Genomic DNA, 17,956 nt, shown 5'->3' on the forward strand with positions numbered 1-17,956 from the left:
AACGATAAAAATGTTTATATGAAATATTTTTAAAAAAATTATATTTTTTGAAATTATAATGTTTCTAACATAAACTAGATCGTAATTTACCTACCTAACAAGAATATTGATATTTAAAAAAATTGTAAAAAATCAGCCAATTGACCTAAATGTTTTTACCACCTAAATTTTTTTTAAATCAGATTAACAAATTAGCTATTTTGAATGTTTTGGAAATTTTTTTAATCAATTTTTATGGTTTTTTTATTTCGTTTTTAAAAAATAAAAAATATATACTAAAAACGTAATGCCTGTGGCGATACGGCCGGTATCACCGGCTCCATTTATGACGTAAACCGACGTATTTTAGAATCTGAGAGTAGTCATAGAATTAAATTTTACAACGTATCATGTCGGTAGTACAATTTCTTGGTCATCAAAATGTTGCTTTTCGTGGATCACCTGAGCAGTTATTTAAACATAATAATGGACATTTTTTAAAAAAAATTTAACTTCGGCCAAGTACAATTATTATAATTCTGTGATGGTTGAACAAGCAAGAAGAAGAATTAAAAGTAAAAAAAATGTCTGAATCGCTGTCTGCTGTACGTCGCTTATGTACCGTCGCCGTCATGATGAACGAGTATCTCGTAAGACATGTATAATATGTACACATAATATTATGTCTGATAGCTACTGACTAATTTACCAATATTGGTTTTATCTATATCAGCGGTTCTTAACCTTTTGTAGAACACGGACCCCGATGAAAGATTTTTAGAGATCGCGGACCCCCTACCAATTTTTTTTCAAATACCTTTTTTTTACAAAACATATCAAGTTATCATAACCAAAATTATAATAACTATTTTATACTACAAATTATAGAAGTAGACATAACAAAATGTACACATTTATAATTATTACACTTGAACAACATTAAACACTTAAATTAAAAAAAAAAAATTGTAATATAAAATTATTTTAATTACTTAATTTTTATTTACTTAATTAATAAGTGTTAATGCGATGGTTGATGTTGCATTTCAGTTACGAGTTTTTGAACATCGGGCTCAATACTCGAAAGCTTTAATCGTAGTTCAGATTCTACGTTTTCTATTCGGTTTCGAAACTTATTCTTAATATAAACGAGGGCGGAGAATGCTTTTTCACATAAATAAGTTGTGGGAAATGGAATCAAAACTTTCAGAGCTTTACTCAATAATTGTGGATAATCCTTTCGAACATGCAACCAAAAATGTTCTAATGACTTTTGATTGAACTGCATTTTTAAACTAGTATCTGTAGACATTTCTACAAGGCTATCTTCTTCCAATGATGTCAGTCCATTTATTTGATGAATATCAATTTCAAAAGGTTGTCGAATCCAATTTCTACTTATATCTGGAACAGGAAAGTAATCACGAAAGTTACGTTGCATATCACCCATGTGTTGTATGAAATATTTAGAATCTTTATCTGACAATTCTTCTTCAGTTGATTCAATAAAATTTTTGATATTTGGAAATGGATCGTAATTCTTCTTTGACAGCCGAAGACTCCACAGTTCCAACTTTTTAATCATCGCTTCAATCTTATCTTCAACTTTGAAAATTGTAATATGTGTTCCTTAAAGACTTAAATTAAGTGCGTTTAAATGAGAAAATATATCTGATAGATATGCTAAAGTAGCCAACCAAGAATAATCATTCACGCGTTCACTCAACGAAAATGATTTATGTTCGATAAAAAATAATCTTACCTCATCTTTCAATTCAAATAGACGAGAGAGCACTTTATTTACCTCGAGATAACCAACGAATTTCAGAATGCAACAGAAGTTGATAATGTTCACTAGCCATGTCTTTGCAAAGTTGTTCGAAAATTCTTGAATTCAATGATTTTGCTTTTATAAAGTTCACAATTTTTACAGCATCGTCCAAAACTGTTCTCAAATGTATTGGTATTTTTTTGGAAACTATGGCTTCGTGATGAATGCAACAATGATGCCATGTGACTGATGGTATGATATTTCTAATCCGTGCAATTAATCCAGTAAATTTTCCTGACATTGCTCGAGCACCATCTGTACTAACTCCTACACATTTAGTCTATTCAATTTCATTCGCTATAATAAATTCATTAATTTTACAAAATATTTCCTCTGCCGTGGTGTGTACTACAGTGGTTACGAATAAAATGTCTTCAGAAATGACATTATCGTATTCGTATCTTACATAACACAGTAATACTGATTTATTAGTTATATCGGTACTTTCATCAAGTTGGAGACTAAAGTAGTCACTTTTATTAATTCTTTTCAACAACTGCTTTTTAATATTTCCTGATAAACGATCAATTCGTTTTTTTATTGTATCATTTGACAATGCAATTTTATTTAAGCTATTTGCAGCTTCTTCGCCGATCATTGCAGAAACCATAGCTTTCGCAGCAGGTAATATCAAGTCCTCTGCGATCGTGTGAGGTTTCCCTGATTTCCCAAACTATGAACGATGCTTTTACGGCGCTTTCATTTGTACAATCAGTTGCAGTTTTTTTAATAAATTTCATATTTTTTCTCAATTCTTGCTCTTTATTTTTAAAAAAACCAATGGATTTCATGGCATGTTCTTTATGCTTAGTTTCGAGGTGTCTTTTTAGTTTTGATGGTTTTAAAACCTCGTTTGATAATACCTCAAAACATACCACACATTGAGGTTTTGGTTCTTCTTCAGATCCGTTGGACGTGAAACCCATTGATAAATAATAACTATCATACTTACGAAGTTTTGTTGACTTTTCTTTACTCGTACACGGAGTTTTTTCATCATCAACGTCAGAATTCTTCCTTTTTAAATTTAACCAACGTTCCATTTAAACTAAAAAGGCTAATGTCTTTAAGATGATTTGAAAAAAAATCACGTATTAATTTAAATTATGTAGGTATAAAACTGATCAACTGCACTTATTGGTAGTAAATATACGACTGTCGAGTGCCGACTTCAATGCTATATGCCTATAAAATTCGTATGAACAAGAAACTGATAAATAAATATTAATAATAAAATTATTAGGTTTAGATACTTAATTGTATCGAATTCCACATTATAATCGGTGTAATAAAGATAAGATAGGTTTACCTATCTCTTACAATATAAGATATATTTTATAATTTTATATGATACAAAAATAATAATCGAAAAATATTGTAATAATACACTCATGTCACAAATTGACTTATGTTAGGTGGTAAAGTTGCCGCGGACCCCCAATATGAGTGTTGCGGACTCCCAGGGGGCCGCGGACCACAGGTTAAGAACTGCTGATCTATATGATTTATTAGGTCTATAGGTGGTTTGTGCCGTCATGGTCACACTCTTTGTGTTGCACAAATTTATAGAATGACCCCTGTCATAAGATATATACATGTAAAAAATAAAATAAAAATGTGGTCGCAGTCATTCATTTGTTTGATGCATGAGTATAAAGTTATCCAATATACATTTATCAAAACTACGGTTTTAACTCATGAAATATAAGCATTTTTTTTAGTATAAAAAAGTGTGTAATCCTTTTTCACAACAAAAAAGAAAAATAAGAATCCATTTGCATTAAAATATGGTTTGAAACTATTGTAATTTCAACTAAACTATAATAAATGTTAAGTATCATTATATAGTAATAAAAAAATCCATAAACTGTAATGATTGTAATAAGTACTGATCCAATGTAGAAACTGCATGAATAAAAATTGTATTTATTAATTTCATAATAGCATATAGATTCCTTTAAGTATAAATTGAATTGTTAGTAATAGTTCAAAAAATATATTTTGTATACTCACACATGGCTTAGTAATAAAGTACCTAATTTTCCAGCGTATCTCTCTAAGTTCTAGCTATAACCAGTTAAAGTTTTTCTCCATTTGGGTCTGGAATTGACACACTCTGTTCCTGTAATGTTGCACTTGGTTTCGTTAATGTTACATTATCTTCTGAAGCGTTTTTATCGTGTTCCGTCGATATTACATTTTCTTTTGGAGCTTTTTTATCGGGTTCTGATATTTGCTTAGATTCCATTGCCACAATAGACTTCTGTGTTTGTGAATTAGGGTCTAACGTTACTGAATTTGATTCTTGTAAAGGTGCAATAAGGTCCACCAACGCGTCAGTATGTTCTGTGAAATTTTCATCAGGTTCTTTTGTTTCAATTACATCTAGTGTTTGTTCAATAGAGTTGAGCGCTTCTTCATTAGGTTCTGTTGATGATACCGTGGGTTTTGATACTGCTGCACTCAGTTCTGTCGTTTCAATGGAATCTGGTGTTTCTACAATAGAGTTGAGTGCTTCTTCATTAGGTTCTGTTGATGATACCGTGGGCTTTAATGCTGCTGCACTCAGTTCTATCGCTGCACTAGGTTCTGACGCTACATTTGCTTCCGGCATTGTTACATTAAGTTTAGTTAGTGGTTGGCTAGGTTCTGTCACTTCATTAAGTTCTGGTGTTTCTACATTAGAGTTTTGAACTGCTACATTTGTTTCTTGCTTTAGTGTAGTAGAACTCATAGCTGCATCAGGTTCCGTCGTTTGAATAGAACGCGGAACTGAAACACTAGGAGTTAGTGCCCCTGCTCCGAATTGTCCTAGTTTGAAGGGTAATATCGTTTGGTTTTTTAACCATGATGTTTGTGGTTGAATTTTAGTTGCTTCAGTGTACTGCCAATAGCAATGCAACATCGTCATGTACATTAATTCGTACACGATAACTGTATTAAAATCATTATATAGTTATTAACAAAACTCAATAAAACTATTAATTTAAAATACTTGATACTTTTAGGTTTCGTTTGTGCAAAATAAATTTAAAAAAAGTTAATATATTTTAGAATTTTATTGAAGCTAATTATTAATTATTTATTATATAGGTACAACTATATACTTACCAAGAATATTTTTTAAAAATTGAAAATATCTGACTGGAGCCCAATTCGAACTAACAAAATATACAAAAATGTATAAGCACATACCTAAGATTATATGTTATCTAAGAAAACTAATACACCAATAGTAATAAACAAAGCAACAATATAAACTTACTTATAGTTACGGAAAAAAAGATTAAATATGTCCAAAATACATCCAATTCCTGTTATGCTTAATGAGTTATGGATGTGATTGGTTATTCCCTAAACAATATTATAAAATAGGTAATGGTTTGTTCAAATAATACAATACTATTACCTATACATAAGTTGCTGTTAATTTTATTTCATACGCATTACATTAATTATAAATGGTATTAACTTAACCCTGAAATGCAGAAGTTGCTTGTTGGCAACAATCATTATAATATTATTTAATAGGTATCTAAAATACAACATGTCAAAATATAAATACTAGGTACCCTAAGATAGCATATAATATTTATTTTATAATATATATGATATTATTGAAATGATTAATTTGTTGATTGCTATACTATTATAATTTTTTTTTTACCGAAATTCAGGCATCTCGCGCAAGATAACTTCCAATACCAAAAATTCTTATTGCTTAAACCATTTTATGATTTATTTTATAATTCTTATTAATTAAGTCTAATTGATGACAAGGCAAATATTGAAGAAAGTATTAGAGAAATAGAAATTCCGCAAACAAAACAATTTTTAGGGATTCAAATCTCAAACAAACTAGAAAAATGAAAAAAGATCAAAATCAAACTGTACACCACGATAAGTGATGCCAAAACTTCATCAAGTGAATGCACTACAAACAATATTTTTAAGTGTCTGAGTAAAGAAGTTTCTTTCTTAAAGCAAATACTAAACAATTATCAAAAAGCAAAGACAACCTTCTTGGAAAAATTTGTCATCAGATTCGAAAATAGCCCAAATACAAAGAAAATTGTTAATAAAACCAACTACTACTGAAAAAGAAAGAGGTATTAAGACCCTGAAAAAAGATACATTAGTACAAAATATCCAATTGAATTTTGACCATATTAATAATTTTTAAAGTATTTGTATTTTATTGTAATTTTATGAACTATAAAAACATACTTTGGAATTTGTAAATTTTTAATCAACCAAGTAGTCAACCGGAAACAAAATTAAATACAAAAAAACCGGAGGAATGAAAAAAAAAAACAGCAATAAGAAAATGTTGGTATCGGAAATTAGCTTTTCGCGTTACTACTGTTTTTCTGATTACGATAAATCAGTGTTATTACTAGGGCTTGGATTTGAATGCATTTCCATCTATGTTTTGAAATATGTTTCACGATGTTTTTCAAGCTATAAATGTGTTTCAAGTACTCCGTGTCTAACCACAAAATTTTTTTGGGGCATTTTTTGCAATTAAGCGAATTTTAAATTTTTCAGGGAATTTTTCATTTTTTAGGACTTTTTTGACATATTTCTCCTATTACAATAAATAATCAAAACAATCCGTTAGATTCTATAACAATAAGTACACTGTCGCTGAAAGAGGTGTGTTGAAATTATTTCGACGAAGAAGATATATTAAATGGATTTTTGAATAAGAATTAATTAATTGTTTTGGAATAATTTGGTTGATTGATAAAAATGCTGTTATACTCGTATAAATTAAAAATTACTAGAATAATTTTATAAATTAAAATGTAATGCATGACAACTTTTATGACCTAGTGCACCTATACATTAAATATGCCGTTATGATATGTTACATTTCAAAAACTTTATACTTCGTCTTGTAAATAACAATTCGTCATATTAGACCAGTGGTTCTCAAACTTTTTTATGTATCACTTAGGCATATTACCAATCAGTCGCGTACCACTAATAACTAAAAATAGAACGATCCAAATTCCAAATTGTACAGTTACATACATTTATTTTAAATAATAAGGCAGTAAAATACTACAACTACAGTATAATTATTTTTTTTTAAATAAGATATGAATTAAATAATAATAATAATAATAATTGAATGGGTTTATTATCCAAAAACGGCTCTCCACGTATCAACATATAGATGTTATAAATTATTATTTTCTAAGTGTGAATGTATTGCTTACAGTTAACAAATTAAAATACTTGTTTTCGAGAGACTTAAATAATCCAAAAAAAAAAACGTTTTAATTAGTTTTTCTTCAATTAAGTGTAATATAATAATAATAATAATAAAATATCTTTGCCATAGTTTTAAATACATTTCTTCTGTATATACCTTAGATTTACTACGTTATCTAATAATTCATAAAATATACGTAAATGTAGACTTATATACTCCACCACATAACAAAAAAGAAATAATTATCAACCATTAATCTAGATCGTAAATACTATAGGACTTATAATAATAGAATAATAATAATAATAAAGGAATTGATCACAATTCATAGTTTGCCTACGTAGGAACCAGACTGTTTCAGATGACATTTCAAAGTTAGAACGTGCACCTTCACGCAAATTTTTGCTAGATTTTATATTTTAGAACTTCAAACGTTTTTGAATTATTATATTTTTTTTACTAGAAACTATTGAATTAAATCGTATTTTGAGCCTTAGAAAATATCGAGTTATTTTGAATATATTACCTCATCTTTGTAACGTATGAGGGCTGCTACAATTCTATTTTTAAGATATGTATTAAGATTCATAAATAGACAAAAATATGTTAAGACATAATTTTGAATATTCAAGACCCACTCCAACCTTGAATGTATTCAACTATAAGGTTGAACATGTTTCACATAAAGGCAATAAATTACCATTAATATTGCTCCAATGGCGTAAATGGCTCCAACGTAGTGAATTCGATTCATCATGTTCATAAATGTCATCACCTTGTGTAACGTTACAAAATATACGTGTGGGTTAGAATTCAAAGTCACTATACGAAGCAAATTAATCAAATGTATAATATACCAGTGTTTCCCAACCTATTTGTAATGGCAACCCACAAATGTATTGTTTGTTGGGTACGAGAACCTTCTCTAAAAAAATATGTTATCATAGAGTAAGTATTATTGATAATCATTTTTGATTTCGATCATACAAAAGTGTCCTTAACGCCATTTCTAACAAAAACAAGGTAACATTCGAATTCCAGTGTTGGAGGTATATTCAACGTTTTATGCAAAAAAAGATACTCAGACATTCCCCGGCGTACAAAGAGGCTTGTTAATTTTACGATTTATGTGAGAAAGGGCCTTATCCCTGGACTATGGTCCCTTTTTACATGAATTTACCTAATTTCCATTGCTGTAGCTAGTCTAATTTATCAATTGTTCTTTATTTCGTTCATTTTATTACCATGTCTTTTACTATTAATTGATATAATATCGATAAAAACATTTTGCCTGCTCATTTGTATAACTGATGTTCTGTTTATTAAATGTTATTATTTAATGATAATGATAAATGAGTTCTATATTGTATTTTGTAACATGTTACAAAATAAGATAAAATAATAATTGTACATCCATAAGTCATAATAAACGAAGACTACATTATGTTATTGCTATTTATGATTTCGTGTAAATTACATTATTTTGACAAGAACCTGACTTTTCTTTAGCACATTTTTTTTTCATTTATGCAAAAAAGGACCTTAATCCAATTAATTTTTATTAAAATCAAATTAAAATGATAAGGAACCCTTTTTGCACGAACCAAATATTTTATTATAAGCGATTTTGTCATTGAATTTTAATATAATGATTATTTTTTAATTAAAATATTTAGAAATAAGTGTTTAATCATAGACTAAAATTTTTCGTTTATATTTATTCATATAATCTCGATGTACTGTTCATAAGCCAATAAGCAGTGTTGGGATTTATCTAGATGAAAATATTTATCTTTATATTCATATTAGTTATATTTTCCGATCGGTAGTGGCGACAGAAAAACACAACAGTTTATATAATATATATTTAATAATGATAGCGTATTTCTGCGAATACAGTTTAATTATAGTTATGCATATATTACTACGTATAATATTATATATATATCCCTTGGAATTGCCCATGAGAACATACGGGTTTGTCTCGTACACGGCACGCAGACGTGGATTGTACAACTGCAGCTATATATATTATTATTGTCATTTGTCGTTCTCTAATGTTCTTGTTGTTACCAAGGTTTCTACCTATCCTTATTTCAGATTTTGACTAGTGATATCTAAAATATTTAAGTATGAAGCGGTTTTTGACTGAAATATCTGTGAATAATATAAAAAACCTAAGTGTATCAACTTCATTTGGTTTAGCAGAATTATCTGTATTCAGACCATTTTGATAATGGGGTAAGAATTGTGCAAACGGTTCATCCTCGTGAGGCGATAACACAAGGAAAAAAATTAGCCCATTTTGATGATGCTCATACACTAGCACACTACCGACAGTAATTGATCCTCATGGTACTGAGCAAATAAAACATACTATAAATTTAGCTGATCATTATTTATTTGACGGTAAATTTTAAATTTTAATTGCAAAATGTATATACTACCAAAAATGGGTTTTTGGGGGGAGATATAAATACTTTAATAGACATATTTAGTCAACACATATATTTATATTTTTACATACAATATGTTGTATTGCGTACAAAATTTAGTCTCTGTGGTTTTTTTCTTTTTTTTTTTGGGGGGGGGGGTGTATGACCTTTATTCCCTCCTAAGATACGCCACTGATAAATGGTATTTAATCTAGTGGTTCTTTCCACATTGGGAAGTTTCTGACAAAGCCACTGCATGTCTACATAGATTTTTCATAATATAAAAAAAAAAATACAAAAATATGCTTATCTATTTTTTTTATCTAGATAATATTTTAGTTATCTATTCCCAACACTGCCTATAAGACAACAATTTTTTCATACTTACAATACAATTATATAAGTTACTAAAAATATATTTATATAAATTGTAAATCTGTGACCTACATTGTACCATACTGGTTAAATTTCACATTATTATTATACGTAAAGGTAACAAATAATAAATAAACAGTCATCGATTTACGGCTAAAATTATTTTCATATATTTATTTAAATTTGTATAATATATATATATATATATTATAATCGAAATAGTTGCCTCGTTAGTTAACAAAAACCGCAAGTCGCGACCTATAAAAAATATTTCACGTCCCATAAGGTTGGGAAACACAGTAGTATACGGTAAGACAATTTTATGTTTTGTTATAAATATTGTACTTACCAAACAAATCACTGTTGAAAGCAGAGTGTATTTTTGAATAGAAGCATTTTTAACAGTAAACTGAATCTTAACCATAATTGTTATAAAATCAACGTATTAAAAAAAATAATTAGTTACTTGCTGTATTTTTTTTTAAACATAATAATTGTTTCGATTTGTTTATAAAAAAAAGTAAATCTTGGTAGTTACGGTTAGTATGTAAATATTTTAATAACTACAATTATTCAAGCCTATTATTAAATAACTTTTTTTTAAATGTATTTAGGTAATGATCATCGTTTTGAGATTGAAGCACAACAACAAAGCGCTGTTACCACGTCCACGATGGCTGATCAAGCAACACCACAGATCCCACGTTAGTGGCAGGTGCTTCGCAACTTCGTGTGGCTCCAGTAAGCACCCGGGACGTTGACCCGTGGCCTTGCGCACGACGCCAACCAAAATTGTACTACATTAACGTCTTCGCCTTCGCTTCAAAATTTATACGACTATTAAAAATCAACTTTGACATCTTTTCGGCCTCTTAAAAATTCACACGCAACAGTCAAGAACTCAACTTTTGATCTATTTCAGGAACTTCAATAAAATTTTCCGACCAACATTGCAACCACCATGTACTCTGCATACATGTTAAATTACTTTTTCTAGTATCACACCTTTAGCCTTAACTTTTACACTTCAAAATAATTTATATAAAGAGTAGAGAGAAGCAGGAAGAGAACTATTTATAACACAAAATAAATTAAAGTATTTCTATATTATCTTAATTTTTATTTTATTTTAATAAGATCACATTATTTAATATGTGATATGTATTGTCTAACTTTTGTTGTATTATGGGAAAAATAATAAAAGTCAAGAAGAGGAATCAATTAAACAGTTTTGTTTAAAAACACAACAAAACAAACAAATTTTAGGTGAAATAATACGTATAACAGAACACCATATCCAACAAACAACCAAAATGATAAAAACACATAACATATACACAAAGACCATACAGAATTACGGAGGTTATCATAAACCCAACATTAGACAATTAATCATGGAGAAACCAGATGATAAAGATAACACCATACACAGTGTTAAAGAAGAAATAAATGAAGATGATGACAGGACAAAAAATTGGAAACAGATCGGTCAGTCATAGACCCCCTCTAAAACAAATATCAAGTTTAACAAAAAAGTAAAATCTCCGCCAGACAAGTTAAATCTATTAAAATCGGAAGATTTAATAAAGGACGAAGATTTTGACATCACTAAAGTAAAGACACAACAGATGGGATGTCCATATATAAAAATATTTATAAATAACAAAGAATACGAAATGTTAGTAGATTCGGGAGCAGAGATGTGTGCAATATCTGAAGAATACTACGATAAAATAGTAAAAGATAATACAGGGTGCGGCGTAATGGACTCCCATATTTCAAATAATCATTAGCGCGTAATTAAACTGATTAGATTAAAGTGGTTTATTTCGCTAGATTAGATTATTAATAAGGTTTTTAGTCGTCACCATGCCGTGGTCTGGTGAACAACGTGGTTTCGTTATTGAGGCATTTTTCAAAAACGCTGAATGTGTGATTGCGACACAGAGAGCATTTCGCACTCGGTTCAGTTTGAATCCAAACGAAAGTGTCCCTGATCGGAAAACGATTTTGAATTGGGTACAAAATTTAAGAGCAACGGGATCTGCAATGCCTAAAAAACCGGTTGGACGTCCCAAGTCCGTGAGAACACCGGAAAACATTGCCGCAGTAAGAACATCGATAGAGCAGTCTCCGTCACGTTCTGCTCGGAAACATACCTCTGCTCTCGGGATATCGGATCGGACGGTAAGGCGAATTTTGCACTGTGATCTTAAATTACACCCATATAAGATTATGGTAACTCAGGAATTAAGTCCAACAGATTGGGGAAAACGAAAAGATTGCTGTAATGCAATCCTTACAGTTGTGCCTCCCAACGGTATTGTGTGGAGTAGCGACGAAGCACATTTCCACATTTCTGGCACAGTGAACAAACAAAATTTTCGTTATTGGGCAGCTGAAAACCCTCTAAAAATACACCAACGACCTCTTCATAGTCCTAAAGTAACAGTTTGGTGTGCTTTGTCCTTGGTAGGCATCGTCAGGCCTTATTTTTTTGAAGAGGGTGGTGTTACAGTTACTGTGACTTCCAACCGGTACTGCGAGATGTTGGAGAACTTTTTACGCCCGAAAATCGAAGAGTACGAAAATAATGATGTCTTCTGGTTTCAACAGGATGGGGCCACAGCTCATACAGCCCGTTGTTCTCGTGCTGTATTGCAAAAAATGTTTCCTGGTCGCTTGATCTCCTTAAGGGAAAACATTACATGGCCTCCTCGCTCCCCTGATTTGAGCCCATGTGATTGTTTCTTATGGAGATACCTCAAAGCTGAAGTTTTAAAACATCGACCAAGAACCATTGAAGAACTAAAAGAGGCCATCCGTCAAGAAATCTCCGTGATTCCACTTGATATGCTGGCGAAAGTGATGAAAAATTTTCGAGAACGGCTCCATATGTGCGTTGCTCGTCAAGGCAATCATTTAGACGATATAATTTTTAAAAAATAATTAAAAAAAAACCTTATATAATATAGTTTTTAAAAATAAAAATTTTTTTTCTTTATCTTGTATCGTTTTTTTTTAATTCACTTAGGAAATGTGGGAGTCCATTATGCCGCACCAATAATACCGTTCACCGGATTAAGTATACACGACACAATAGGTTAAAAAACCTATAAAAGTAAATAAGCAAATTCTAATACCAATAGAAATAGAAAAAGAACGAATATAAACACCATTTATTGTAATAAACAATTTAAATGAAAAGAGTATATTAACTAGAAACATAATGGATTTTAATAATGATAGTAACCTATACATATTATATAGTTCTACCATATGTGCTTACCTTTCTATACATTGCCATGAAAGAATATTGTAGATATAATGCTAAGTCCACACAATTTGCTTTCAGTTGTTTATGTGGCTTCGAACCAAGTTTTCCAATCCTAAATAAAAAACCAGATTTCGTTAAACTTCGAAGTTAGTTCAAACCGTTGAGTGATGATCTACCCAGTCCACTAGCTTCGAACAGTATTAATTTATAATTATAAAATATTTATATTTATACTTAATTATTCCATAATAATTAACGGTGTGGAATCGGTTACCATATTTTCGAACAGCAGTGAATATCTATGTATTATGAAATCAATAACGTTGCATAAAATATGAATACCCATTTTTATTCACATAAACATGTAAGGCGCAAGGCCCTGGGCGTGGGCCCTACACAGACCGGTTGCTGCGGGGCCTGTAATTTGTAGCGGCGACCGTTATGTACCGTGTGAATTTTGTGCCACGTAAAGCCCCATCTGACTTTTTTCCATTAATTTAATTATTCTGAAATTTAAAAGGTATTTATCTGCACGAGTCAGTAAGCGACGTTTTTTTATTTGATAACAATTTTAATAAAATGTATTTGTTTATTAAAAAAAAATTATTATTTCTTCTTCAATTAACGAAATAATGACAAATAAAATAATTAATTTATAATATTTATTACAGAAGATTCGTTTGTATGTGAATTATATGAATATTTTCATACCCTTCATGGTCAATATATCTGCATGCGCTATAAATACTAAATACGTATTATAAAATGTTGCGCCCAGAGGTTTATCCTGATTAGCACTTGAGTATTCGGGAGTTACATGACCGGTCATTGAATAATTGTTTCTTCGCAGGTCATAAACTTCAACGAAACATAGTGGAATTTTAACCTGTTTTCGTATCCATGAATATACATTTATCACTGACATCTATAAGATGTATCGCCTATATTCTTCTGGAGTACCAACAATTCCAATAAGTATTATTGGCGAACGTCACCGCACTACACGTTACGACAATACGGTTGGTTAAAACAAGTTGACTGCCATGAGCATCATATTTGGTGCTCAGCCGTTTTTTCTCCACAAGTACCCGTAAGCATTTAGAGCCACTGGATTTGGATCCTTCAGTCGGATCTGTTGCTCTATCACTCGAATTCTGCTTGCCTCTCGGGAGAAAACCTCCGAATATCGGCATAGGACTTCTTCAACACGCATACTGTACACGCCTTCCGGTAAAACTGCGGTTGTTTAAGTCCACTCCAACTATTACCGGAGTTACTGGATTTCTCCAACTCACGGAAACTTCTCTTACTTTTCAGATGGATTATACAACCATTATAGTCCCAAGCGATTTGTTACTCCTTGAGGAAATCATGATGCAGGTCCTCTAACACTGAGGCCCTGAAACTCACCTCCAAATCCACTATCCGAGCCCGAAATTCGGAAAACTCAGTAATTTCTCGGGTTCTTCCGTCCGCCATCCAGTTTTTCGATTAAACTTCTTTATCACCCACGGTATGACATTAGTCCTCGCCGCTTGGGTCAGTAACGCTACTACTGCCGCGAGTGCAATCTCAAGTTCTATAGTCGATACCGGAACATCCGATACCCTAGTTTTCCCTGTTGACACCGTTGTGGTTCAACAATCCGGAGGCTCAATGGTTTTCACCGGATAACTTCTCACTCTGATTAGGAAATGTGCTTATTTAATTTCCCTAAAATTAGCACTTATAATAATGCGTTCCACGAACGTGGATCAAACAAGACTGCCGACTTGACCGGTCACGTGTCGTGCTCTTGCGAAATTAGATAAGCAGCGGCGGTCGTTGCGATAACGACCGTGATAATAGCATCTTCAATAAAATTTCCGACCAATCGACATCTCAACTGCAATCAACACAGAGCCATAGCCCGACAACGAAAACGACATCCATCGCTCACCGAACCCAACTACGCAGCTCACACAGAGATCATCGACTCCAAATCAGGTCAATTTTTTCCTTTACCTAGGGGAAGTAATGTAGTGACACCGTATTATCACCACTTTACTGGTCAAACCACCCGACCAACGATTCTCACATTTTATACGTGATTTTTACTTTTTTACATTGTATTCGTTCTCAATATTTTGAGTTATATTCTTTTTTATATTTTTATCTGTATGCGACAATAGTAAATTTTATAAATGTATTTATCGACGCGACGCAGTGATCTTGCCCCCCACTCTTGTGGGTTACCACAATATTTCCTTCCTTCGCCTCCCCCCCCTGTCGTACATTGGTAGCACCGACCGCCACGGTCCCGCTCGCTTTCTCTCACAACTACACGGACCACGGAACATGCACGCTCGCCAACGCAAATTTCAATGTTTCGTTGAAATTCATTTCTTTAGGTATTTTTGAGTCCATTTTGATGATGCGTATAACGATAATGTTGTTTTTTATGTTTCAGTTTCCTTCATCCGAAGAAGAATGGAAAGAAGTAGCAAAAATGTATGAATAACGATGGAACTTCCCTCATTGTCTTGATGCGATAGATAGGAAGCACATAGCGATTGTTCCACCGGCTAATAGTGGATCGTATTATTTTAACTATAAAGGACATTATAGTTTGTTTCTTATGGCAATTGTTAATGCAAAATACCAATTCATGTACATGGACGTTGGTATGAATGGTAGACATTCCGATGGAGGGATACTACAAAATACTGTATTTTTTGAAAAATTAGAAAATGAAGAATTACATATTCCAAGCAGTGAAACGTTAATTGGAACAAACAGAAATTTGCCATATGTATTTGTGGTAGACGATACGTTCCCATTACGTCCCGACATGATAAAACCGTTTCGGAAGGCCGATTTAATATCACAAGAAAAAAAAATCATGAATTACTGATTATCTCGTGCCAAGCGCGTAGTAGAAAACGAAAACGCTTTTGGGATAATGGCATTTCGATTTCGGATATTTTATACTAATATAAATTAGAACCAAAAAATATCGATGAAGTAGTTAAAGTTTCCTGTGTATTGCATAACTTCTTAATTGAACACTCAAATAAGTCTTATGCACCTCACGAATGTTTCTATCGAGAGAATTCTGAAAACGGAACTATAATTTCTGAAGGATATAATACACAGAATAGTACAATGGAAAACTTAGAAAGAAGAAACTCAGGGAATACTTTGAACACCGCAAAGATTGTCCGAGAAAATTTTATGAATTATTTCAATCAGGAGGGAACAGTACTATGGCAGGATAATTATGTTAGTTGAATTAAAATTTTTAAAATTATTAATAAAATATTATTATAATGATTTATCATTTACTTTAAGATTAATTAACTTATTTTAAATAATTCTGTGTTTTTGTGTAATATCAATAATAATGTTTTATTCGACTAAGTAAAAATAAAAAAAAAAATTAATTTAAAAATATTATGGACTAAGAATTCCGACTAAGTGCTCTGAACTGAATACAAAAAAAATCAGTGAAACGGTAAATACTTTTGCAAAAGAATGGCTAAATGACATCAAGGGATCTACTGATGATTTTATAGCTGAGATGACCATGTGGCACAGGTAACAAAATATTTAATTTCTTATACATAAAAATATTGTTTGTGATCTATATTAAAACATAAAATTCATTGTTGTTTCAAACATTGTTTAAATATATCAAAAGATAAACGGTCGAAAACATTTATTGAGACTCTCAACAATTGTAATTCTGCATTATATTCATCACACATTTTTGCAGATTGGTGCAATTCTAACCGTTCCTGTGGCAACAAGCGAACGGTCTTTTTCTTGTCTTCGAAGATTGAAAACATATCTGCGCAACAAGACTGGTGAGGAGCGATTAAATGGATTGATTCTATTAAACTTTTACAGAGACGGGGAAGTGACTTGTGAAGAGGTCATTGATATAATGGCAAAAAAACCAAGACGTATAGATCTTGTTTTATAATTTAAATTGAATTGACAAATTTTAATAATTAATTTTTAATCTATGATATGTAATATGTATAGTGTAAGTGCCTAAAATAAATAGTTTAAGTGTAATACAGTATGAATAATATGATATTAATGAATACCTACTTTAAATTTTTTCAAAATTTTTCCTGCGTTCACCCCTGTTTAAAGGATATCATGGAATATACAAATATTTTATCAAAATATTTACAATCTGTAAATATTAATCATGCCACTGTTATTGACATGTCTAATAGTACTATAAATATACTTAAAAAAATGCAATCAAAAATTGAATGTAATAATAAATGGAATGAGGCAATGGAGATGATTAAAACAAATAACATTGATTCTCCCAAAATACCTCGAAAAAAAAAACGTTCCGTGTAAGCAAGGTGGTGGCGAAAAGGGACCACAAACTTCGAATTTAAAAGAATATTATCGTATTTAAATTTACTATCCAGTTTTATATATTATAATTAGAGAAATGCAACAACGTTTTCAAAAAAACCAACTAGATATATTAAATGGATTAAAAGAAGTAATAGTCAATGATAATCCACTATATGAAGCATAAAATATTGTTTGTAACACCTACAACTTTGATTTAAAACATCTGAATACTGAAATCGAAGTTTATAATAGAATGTTCAAGTTGAAGCACTCCAACGTAGAAACAGCTAGTATTATGGTAAAGAAAATAGAATTTAATAAGAATGATGATTTACAAAACGTATTTCCGATTTTAACATCAATTATTCATATATTTCTTACTATACCCACTACAACTGCCAGCTGTGAAAGATAATTTTCGTGTTTAAAGAGACTTAAAACTTATTGAGGACCACAATGGGTCAAAAACGATTAAG

The 17,956-nt window shown here is 31.1% G+C and overlaps 2 protein-coding genes and 1 pseudogene across 2 annotated transcripts; 1 reads left to right on the forward strand and 2 right to left on the reverse strand.

The window, feature by feature from the left end:
* Window positions 1-1,000: 1,000 nt before the first annotated feature.
* On the reverse strand, window positions 1,001-2,853 carry LOC113557991 (SCAN domain-containing protein 3-like). Its single transcript, XM_026963523.1, has 3 exons — window positions 2,686-2,853; window positions 1,784-2,090; window positions 1,001-1,608 (listed from the first exon to the last, which is right to left on the reverse strand). The coding sequence occupies exons 1-3, from the start codon at window positions 2,851-2,853 to the stop codon at window positions 1,001-1,003; spliced, it is 1,083 nt and encodes a 360-aa protein (XP_026819324.1).
* A 1,034-nt stretch (window positions 2,854-3,887) lies between these two features.
* LOC113557990 lies at window positions 3,888-10,265 on the reverse strand. Its single transcript, XM_026963522.1, has 6 exons — window positions 10,191-10,265; window positions 7,732-7,806; window positions 5,076-5,164; window positions 4,922-4,971; window positions 4,376-4,744; window positions 3,888-4,306 (listed from the first exon to the last, which is right to left on the reverse strand). Exons 1-6 carry the CDS (start codon window positions 10,263-10,265, stop codon window positions 3,888-3,890), a joined length of 1,077 nt encoding a protein of 358 aa, XP_026819323.1.
* Window positions 10,266-15,735: 5,470 nt separating this feature from the next.
* Window positions 15,736-17,082, forward strand: LOC113557989 (annotated as a pseudogene).
* The last annotated feature ends 874 nt before the right edge of the window (window positions 17,083-17,956 follow it).

Source organism: Rhopalosiphum maidis, chromosome 3 (assembly GCF_003676215.2).
Source record: "Rhopalosiphum maidis isolate BTI-1 chromosome 3, ASM367621v3, whole genome shotgun sequence".
Taxonomy (NCBI): Eukaryota; Metazoa; Arthropoda; class Insecta; order Hemiptera; family Aphididae; genus Rhopalosiphum; species Rhopalosiphum maidis.